General features: G+C 35.7%; 1 protein-coding gene across 1 annotated transcript; it reads right to left on the reverse strand.

Annotated features, from left to right (window-relative positions):
• Positions 1 to 347: 347 nt before the first annotated feature.
• On the reverse strand, positions 348 to 9591 carry LOC121366246 (abnormal spindle-like microcephaly-associated protein homolog; the record flags this gene model as incomplete). The annotated part of the gene is made up of 15 exons (XM_041490765.1): positions 9562 to 9591; positions 9007 to 9192; positions 8761 to 8908; positions 8583 to 8713; positions 8066 to 8170; positions 7944 to 8014; positions 7819 to 7894; positions 7623 to 7763; positions 6879 to 6950; positions 6650 to 6779; positions 5758 to 5969; positions 3734 to 3889; positions 1819 to 1920; positions 1415 to 1609; positions 348 to 1286 (listed from the first exon to the last, which is right to left on the reverse strand). Coding segments are annotated over exons 1-15 (2694 nt in total), but the record flags the coding sequence as incomplete, so codon positions are not given.
• Positions 9592 to 10230: the final 639 nt, after the last annotated feature.

A 10230-nucleotide genomic window follows, 5' to 3' on the forward strand; every position in this document is an offset into this window, starting at 1 on the left:
GAGTAACCTCTCCATATAGCTTGTATAAGAATGGAAGCTGATCTAAGTTCATTGTAGATGGTAAGTGCTTTATATCGCCGCCATGCTGTTTGGATTCTCGTGGAAGCAATGTGGCGCTTTAGAGTTTGGTATCGTCTAATGTTACGTTGAAGAACAATCGCAAACTGTTTCATGTTATGAAAATCTCTCCAGCAGATGTAGCCACGATAAACAGTCTGAATGACAGTAGCAGCATGATATAATTTATAGGCTCTGTATTGATGATACGCTCTTTGTATAACTGTTGCTGCATTATGCCAATGCAAGACCTGCTGTCGAATCAAGTGTCCTCTATAGACAGATTGTACAGTAATGGCTGCCTTTCTCATTTGTTGATAGTTTCTTTGCGTCCAGTATCCTCTCAAACACGACTGGATCTTAATAGCTGCTTGTTTCTGTGATTTGTATACTTTCTGAGTTAAGTAGCCTCTCGTGTGAGCTTGTAGAGTTATGGAAGCTTGACGCAAAGCTTGATAACGTTTTAGAGCTAACTGTCGTCTCGTGCAAGCTTGAAGGAAGACAATACAATCATAGATCATTAGGTATTCTGTTCTGGTCTGCCTCATAGCTAGTTGTGCTCTCCATCTAGCTTGTATGATTATGGCAGCATTTTTAAGTCTCATGTATTGTTGTCGAGTTAAAAATGCTTTAACATATGCTTGTATACAAATGGCAGCTTTATATTTTCTATAGTGACGATAAGAGGTCTGAATAACTCTAGCAGCATATTTCATTTCTAAATACTTCTGATGTTGAGTACGAGCCACAAGGGTAGCTCTCCAATATGTTTGAATAAGTATGGTAGCTGTCTTTAAGACTAGGAAATACTTTCTAGTAACGTATGCTCTATAATGCGATTGTAGAACTATAGCTGCAGTGTGTTGCAGTTTAACTTGTTGCTCAACTTGCCATCTTCTAAAGTGGGACTGAATAACAATGGCTGCCTGTTTCATTTCAAGATATCGTTTTCTCTGTCGTCTAGCTAAAAGCATAGCTTTCCAATATGTTTGGAGAGTTTGGACAATTTTTTTCAGAGCCAAATAACTTGTTCTAACTAAGTAGCCTCTAACATTAGCTTGAATTGTCATAGCTGCACTGTGTTGTATAGCTATATACTGTTGTACTTGGTATCTTCTGTAATGAGATTGAAGGACAACTGCTGCTTGCTTTAATTCCATATATGTTTTCCTTTGTCTATTAGCTAATAGTGTAGCTCTCCAGTACTTCTGTAATGTTATTGTACAACTCTTTAAATGAGTGTACTGTTTTCTAACAAGATGACCTCTTACATGTGCTTGTATTAAAATTGCTGCTCTGTGCTGTTTAGCTACATACGTTGTATTTGCCAACATCTAGCATAACTTTGAATGATAACTGCTGCCTCCTTCATCCTACAATAGGTCATCCTTTCTTTCTTACAAGCTAAAGTAGCTCTCCAATACATCTGTAGTACAATGACACTGTGTTTTAAAGTGAGGTACTGTTTTCTCTGGTTATAGCGACGTATCCATGATTGAATGATTGTAGCTGCTTGATGTTGTCGAGTTATCTCCCTCTGAACTGCCACCTTCTGAAATGAGCTTGAATCACTACAGCAGACTCTTTAAGATTCAAATACTCTCTCCTAGTCTGTCTTGCTAACAGAGTAGCCCTCCAGTATACTTGCAGTAACCTAACACTCTGCTTAATGTGACTATAATGCTTCTTCTGAAGATGACCTCTTACATGTGACTGTAGTATAGTTGCTGCTCTGTTTTGTTTGGCTAGCATTTTTTGTACTTGGTATCTTCTGTAATGAGATTGAAGGACAACTGCTGCTTGCTTTAATTCCATATATGTTTTCCTTTGTCTATTAGCTAATAGTGTAGCTCTCCAGTACTTCTGTAATGTTATTGTACAACTCTTTAAATGAGTGTACTGTTTTCTAACAAGATGACCTCGTACATGTGCTTGTATTAAAATTGCTGCTCTATGCTGTTTAGCTATCATACGTTGTACTTGCCAACATCTAGCATAACTTTGAATGACAACTGCTGCCTCCTTCATCCTACAATAGGTTTCCTTTCTTTCTTACAAGCTAAAGTAGCTCTCCATACATCTGTAGTACAATGACACTGTGTTTTAAAGTGAGGTACTGTTTTCTCTGGTTATAGCGACGTATCCATGATTGAATGATTGTAGCTGCTTGATGTTGTCGAGTTATCTCTCTCTGAACCTGCCACCTTCTGAAATGAGCTTGAATCACTACAGCAGACTCTTTAAGATTCAAATACTCTCTCTTAGTCTGTCTTGCTAACAGAGTAGCCCTCCAGTATACTTGTAGTAACCTAACACTCTGCTTAACATGACTATAATGCTTCTTCTGAAGATGACCTCTTACATGTGACTGTAGTATAGTTGCTGCTCTGTTTTGTTTGGCTAGCATTTTTGTACTTGGTATCTTCTGTAATGAGATTGAAGGACAACTACTGCTTGTTTTAATTCCATATATGTTTTCCTTTGTCTATTAGCTAATAGTGTAGCTCTCCAGTACTTCTGTAATGTTATTGTACAACTCTTTAAATGAGTGTACTGTTTTCTAACAAGATGACCTCTTACATGTGCTTGTATTAAAATTGCTGCTCTGTGCTGTTTAGCTACCATACGTTGTATTTGCCAACATCTAGCATAACTTTGAATGATAACTGCTGCCTCCTTCATCCTACAATAGGTTTTCCTTTCTTTCTTACAAGCTAAAGTAGCTCTCCAATACATCTGTAGTACAATGACACTGTGTTTTAAAGTGAGGTACTGTTTTCTCTGGTTATAGCGACGTATCCATGATTGAATGATTGTAGCTGCTTGATGTTGTCGAGTTATCTCCCTCTGAACCTGCCACCTTCTGAAATGAGCTTGAATCACTACAGCAGACTTTTTAAGATTCAAATACTCTCTCCTAGTCTGTCTTGCTAACAGAGTAGCCCTCCAGTATACTTGCAGTAACCTAACACTCTGCTTTAACATGACTATAATGCTTCTTCTGAAGATGACCTCTTACATGTGACTGTAGTATAGTTGCTGCTCTGTTTTGTTTGGCTAGCATTTTTTGTACTTGGTATCTTCTGTAATGAGACTGAAGGACAACTGCTGCTTGCTTTAATTCCATATATGTTTTCCTTTGTCTATTAGCTAATAGTGTAGCTCTCCAGTACTTCTGTAATGTTATTGTACAACTCTTTAAATGAGTGTACTGTTTTCTAACAAGATGACCTCTTACATGTGCTTGTATTAAAATTGCTGCTCTATGCTGTTTAGCTATCATACGTTGTACTTGCCAACATCTAGCATAACTTTGAATGACAACTGCTGCCTCCTTCATCCTACAATAGGTTTTCCTTTCTTTCTTACAAGCTAAAGTAGCTCTCCAATACATCTGTAGTACAATGACACTGTGTTTTAAAGTGAGGTACTGTTTTCTCTGGTTATAGCGACGTATCCATGATTGAATGATTGTAGCTGCTTGATGTTGTCGAGTTATCTCCCTCTGAACCTGCCACCTTCTGAAATGAGCTTGAATCACTACAGCAGACTCTTTAAGATTCAAATACTCTCTCTTAGTCTGTCTTGCTAACAGAGTAGCCCTCCAGTATACTTGTAGTAACCTAACACTCTGCTTAACATGACTATAATGCTTCTTCTGAAGATGACCTCTTACATGTGACTGTAGTATAGTTGCTGCTCTGTTTTGTTTGGCTAGCATTTTTTGTACTTGGTATCTTCTGTAATGAGATTGAAGGACAACTACTGTTTGTTTTAATTCCATATATGCTTTCCTTTGTCTATTAGCTAATAGTGTAGCTCTCCAGTACTTCTGTAATGTTATTGTACAACTCTTTAAATGAGTGTACTGTTTTCTAACAAGATGACCTCGTACATGTGCTTGTATTAAAATTGCTGCTCTGTGCTGTTTAGCTACCATACGTTGTACTTGCCAACATCTAGCATAACTTTGAATGATAACTGCTGCCTCCTTCATCCTACAATAGGTTTTCCTTTCTTTCTTACAAGCTAAAGTAGCTCTCCAATACATCTGTAGTACAATGACACTGTGTTTTAAAGTGAGGTACTGTTTTCTCTGGTTATAGCGACGTATCCATGATTGAATGATTGTAGCTGCTTGATGTTGTCGAGTTATCTCCCTCTGAACCTGCCACCTTCTGAAATGAGATTGAATCACTACAGCAGACTTTTTAAGATTCAAATACTCTCTCCTAGTCTGTCTTGCTAACAGAGTAGCCCTCCAGTATACTTGCAGTAACCACACACTTTGCTTAACATGACTATAATGCTTCTTCTGAAGATGACCTCTTACATGTGACTGTAGTATAGTTGCTGCTCTGTTTTGTTTGGCTAGCATTTTTTGTACTTGATATCTTCTGTAATGAGACTGAAGGACAACTATGGCTTGCTTTAATTCCATATATGTTTTCCTTTGTCTATTAGCTAATAGTGTAGCTCTCCAGTACTTCTGTAATGTTATTGTACAACTCTTTAAATGAGTGTACTGTTTTCTAACAAGATGGCCTCTTACATGTGCTTGTATTAAAATTGCTGTTCTATGCTGTTTAGCTATCATATGTTGTATTTGCCAACATCTGGCATAACTTTTGAATGACAACTGCTGCCTCCTTCATCCTACAATAGGTCATCCTTTCTTTCTTACAAGCTAAAGTAGCTCTCCAATACATCTGTAGTACAATGACACTGTGTTTTAAAGTGAGGTACTGTTTTCTCTGGTTATAGCGACGTATCCATGATGAATGATTGTAGCTGCTTGATGTTGTCGAGTTATCTCCCTCTGAACCTGCCACCTTCTGAAATGAGCTTGAATCACTACAGCAGACTCTTTAAGATTCAAATACTCTCTCTTAGTCTGTCTTGCTAACAGAGTAGCCCTCCAGTATACTTGTAGTAACCTAACACTCTGCTTAACATGACTATAATGCTTCTTCTGAAGATGACCTCTTACATGTGACTGTAGTATAGTTGCTGCTCTGTTTTGTTTGGCTAGCATTTTTTGTACTTGATATCTCCTGTAATGAGACTGAAGGACAACTACTGCTTGCTTTAATTCAATATAGCTTTCCTTTGTCTATTAGCTAATAGTTTAGCTCTCCAGTACTTCTGTAATGTTATTGTACAACTCTTTAAATGAGTGTACTGTTTTCTAACAAGATGACCTCTTACATGTGCTTGTATTAAAATTGCTGCTCTATGCTGTTTAGCTATCATACGTTGTACTTGCCAACATCTAGCATAACTTTGAATGACAACTGCTGCCTCCTTCATCCTACAATAGGTCATCCTTTCTTTCTTACAAGCTAAAGTAGCTCTCCAATACATCTGTAGTACAATGACACTGTGTTTTAAAGTGAGGTACTGTTTTCTCTGGTTATAGCGATGTATCCATGATTGAATGATTGTAGCTGCTTGATGTTGTCGAGTTATCTCCCTCTGAACCTGCCACCTTCTGAAATGAGCTTGAATCACTACAGCAGACTCTTTAAGATTCAAATACTCTCTCTTAGTCTGTCTTGCTAACAGAGTAGCCCTCCAGTATACTTGCAGTAACCTAACACTTTGCTTAACATGACTATAATGCTCCTTCTGAAGATGACCTCTATATGAGGCCTGTATAGTAGCGGCTGCGTTATGCATTGTTGCCATCATTTTCTGTACTTGCCATCGACGCATGTAAGATTGCAAAACTATCACTGAGGCTCTGAGTTTAAGATATGCAACCCTCTGTTGTTTAGCAGTAAGTGTGGCTCTAATATAAGATTGTATGGTTCTAACACTTTTTAGTATTATAAGGTATTGTTTCCTCTGTCTAAATGCTTTGTATGTTGATTGTATTTTGATAGTAGCAGTCAATCTTTTGTTAGCTCTAGCTAATAAAAACTGTCTACAGCTCTTTGAAGTACAATACAACCTTGTCTTTGTCTGAGATAGTTTGACCTTTCTTCACGTGCTAATAAGAGGGCCCTGAAGTGAGTTTGAATAATAACTATTGCTTGAAGTATTGCTTTATACTGACAACGCTGTTTAAAGGCTCTATAATTTGACTGGATGGTAACAGCAGCTTGTCTCTGTAATTTATGAGCATGCCAGGACCTCCAAAATTTCTGAATAACGCACACAGCTCTCTTTTGTTCACAATATACTCTGCGCACAACATAACCTCTGTAATTAGTTTGAATAATTGTGGCAGCGTGCTCTCTCTTGAAGAGTTTCCAAGACTTAAAAGCTCGTTGAATAATGCAGGCTGCTCTTTTCTTACCAAGAAAAACATTTCTTTCTCTTTCCATCTCTTTTGTAGCTCTCAGAGTCTTTGAACAGAGACAACAGACGAACGAAAATGTAGGAACTTCTTTCTTGTAAGAAATCCCCTCACATGAGCCTAATAGAAAATAAAGAAATCATAATAAATAGTAAAATTGTTTGGCTCTTAAATTTGATCATGAGTATGTAAACTAGAATACTTACTTGAATAATAACTGTAGCTTCTATTTTAATTATCTACAAAGTATGAAGTGAAAAGTAATAATATTGTTGATGTATTTGTTCTTACCCAAATGAAGCATCTCCTTTCTTTTAGATTGTATTCTTCTCCAAGCTCTTTGAAGTATAACAGCAGAACGAGTCTCTTTCCTTAGTAACAAAAGTCGATGACAAAGATAAGAAACAAAAGCTATGACAACCTGAAAATAAAAATAAGAATATCAAAAATTTGTTATTACACACAAATAATTCAGAATTAGTCAAATAGTTTTATAATGTTAAATTGTTGAGTCTATTACCTTTTCATCTGGTAGTGTGTTAGACATGTCTTTAAAATGTACCATCAATGGAACACTTCCAAGTAAAGGTAACTACAATATATATTATACTAGTACATTGAGAACTATTAGTGATGAATATACCTTCTGTGCCAACAGTTTGAAGTTACTTTTCTCATTAGCTAATAATCGTTCCTTCTCTTTATTTCTACCAGTAGCTAAGTATTATAATATTTTAAATACTGACATATTAATACACAATACACTGACTAGGACTAAAGCTAGCTATCCAGCCAGTAGTGAAATCTTCTTCCATAGGTTCAGCCACGAGTGGAGAGAGGAGGGTTAGCCATTAAAGATTGAGATAAAGTTGTCTCGTTAGAAATTAACTCATGAGGAAGGACCCCTGGTTGATAATGGTGTATTAAATAGCATAAGAGACGACCATCAGAGAAAGAAGAATTGAAATTATTGACCTAAAAAAACAGACAAAAATTTAAAATCCACTCAATACCATTACTTACTGGTACACCATAAATTCTACCAACAACTCTACACCATTTTAACAAGAGGCTTAGCTCAGTTGCTTGGAAAAAGATATTTGCTTCAATTGAGGAACGACGAGGATTATAGAACTCTGAGGCTATGGGGTGTGTCTTCTGATGAGACAGATAATTTATCTCCTCTTGCAAATCTTGCATATTCAATTTAAGCTTTACCTGTTAAGAATAAACTCAAGGAAGTGTAAAAAAATGTTAGATGTACTTTGAAGTGGAATATAATAGCCCATAGCAGAGTTAATGTCTTCTCTCGATGTCCTTCAACAATACTTTGAGTTGTAGTTCCAGCAGGTATGTTCAAATAATTAGAGAAAGATTTTAAAGCAATCTCTACATTATGTAGTTTCTGTGTGTAACACAACAAACTTATACACGCAATGTACAACATATATATTCTATACCTGCATCTTTGTGGTAGCTGGGGTTCTTAGTAGTTCTGAAAACTTCCATTCTCCTGTTAATATTTCAGCTAACCTCCTATAAACATCAATATAACTACAATATATACTACTATTATGCGGCTTACGTTAATCTTAAACCATCTTGAAGATCAGTGGCCAAATTAGTCACTGTATAGTCAAACTCATCCAATGAAGACTACAAGACATTAGAAGTGATTGTATGTAACAATATATGTGTGTAATGTACCTGTACATGAGAGACTGAATACCCCAAGTGTTGGAGGTGACGAGTTAAGTCTCCCTCTCCTGATAAGAAGTTACGTGAAAAACTTAGCAACATCTCCCGACTTGACTAAAATAAAGAAAGGAAACCATTTATTGTTATAACCATTCCAAATTTGTCTGAAACAATGTCAAATCCTATCAAATATTGAATTCATATGTATTGTTCAGTTCCATGCATAATCAGCATGTTTTGAAAGACTACTGAACCACAAAAACCACAGAACTAGTAATCCATACAATTTAATAAATCAAATTAGCCCCATCAAAATCATTATTTGTAGCATTATGTTTTCAATTTTGTTTCAAACTAAAATATGTAGAAAATGACAAAAATTCTTCACATTTAGTAGAAAAATGTTTCTATCAAAGCATGCCAATTATAAAAGGAAAAAGGATTATCTAAGAATGAGTCTTAAAAACTAATAAAAAATAGCAATTAATATTACTGTAGATTAGTCAATTGTTCTAAGTTAATGTACCTTGATTTGAGCATCTTTGACAAACAGACAAGGATTATGATCAATAAGTCGAGTAAGTTTAGCTTTATCCAACAGTAAAATAAGTAACAGAAATTTCTTTAAAATAAACTGACAAAGAGCTTCATTAAAACCTACAATAAAAGTGTTTATTATTTATAATTCATTTTAATATAAGTACCTTGTCCATAGTGTCCTAGTACAGTTGGTTGATAATACTGGTCTGCTATTTGATGATTGTTAAGTAATCGCGACTGTATATAAAGTGAGAGAACTTGTGAAAGACTTTGTTGATTGTTAATTACAACAATTTCTTCTCCAAATATTGTCTAAAAGAATAGAAATAAATACATTAGTTCATTGTCTTTTTATCTATTCAAACTATCTATCAATCAATCCATCCATTCATCTGTTCCAGAGGACATACTTCAAGACCTAATTTTAACCAGATAGGGTTGTAACTAAGAAGCATTTGAAGAAGAGCTTCTCGTGCACCAACATCAGAGTGAGGACTACGATCGCATCGTATGGCCAATCTTCCAGACTCAATCTCAATCTCTAATCGTGACATAACATGAGTATAGGGCTCAGACTGAAAGACACTGCTGGCAGCCTAAAAAAAAAAAATAACAAAATATATCGGTTTTACTAATTTTCTACCTGTCTCCATCTTGAAAGCAGTCTTCTCTGTGACAAATGAATAGGAACTGTTAATGGACGAGAGCTATTATCTGAAGACGTGGACACCTCATCAAATGTGAGGGACTCTACTTGAGAAACTGGGAGATTGACATCATTGACATAACACAGCAAAGATTATAAAACTACATACTTGATTTTCCTTGAGTAGGTAGAATATTACCATAGTGATCAGTGGGAGCCAGAATAAAGTTTGAGCCACTTTATAAAGCCTAATGAGATGCACATATATTAGAGAATATATAATTACTATTACTATAGCAACAGTGTCATATTAACTTACTTCTTTCTTGTTTTGTGACCCAATGTTCATCGTATAAGTTAGTCTTAGTTATAAAGGGCAATGGTCTACGAACTTCAGCAGCTAATCCAATTTTCTTATCTTGTTTTTTCTTTGTAGGTTTTAAAACTAGCTTCTGTTGTGGAACTCAGGAACAGCTGCTTTGACTTTCTTTGTTCCACTTTTCACAGCTTTAACTTTTGCAGTTACAGGAGGAACTTTGTTTTCTTTGCGATAAGTTTTGAAAGTTTTATCTGCTTGGAGTCGTTGCTAATAAATAACACAATTATAAAGTATTATACTTCAATATATATCATAGATACACACTGGAATGATTCAACTCACGTGCTTTTGAGATAGGGAGGCTTCCCGAGTGGAATTACTACCTTCAGAAGAAATTGATGACATATTTTGAATGTCTGTTAAAGTAAAGAACAAAATTTTATTATCTCAAGTCATTAAACTTACCTTTCTTTCACTTAGCTTTTTTAAATCAAAAGTTAATTAAATTCAAACCGCTTCACATTGTGATGCTGCATTTTGATTGGTCATATGTTTGTATGGCTCCACCCAAAAACAAATATTTAACCCTTTGACAACTGAATTCTGTACACCTTCCTCTATAAAATCAACTGACATGGCTGATTCATGGCAACTGGAAATTCTAAGGAG

Source organism: Gigantopelta aegis, unplaced genomic scaffold (genome assembly GCF_016097555.1).
Source record: "Gigantopelta aegis isolate Gae_Host unplaced genomic scaffold, Gae_host_genome ctg5083_pilon_pilon, whole genome shotgun sequence".
NCBI lineage: Eukaryota > Metazoa > Mollusca > Gastropoda > Neomphalida > Peltospiridae > Gigantopelta > Gigantopelta aegis.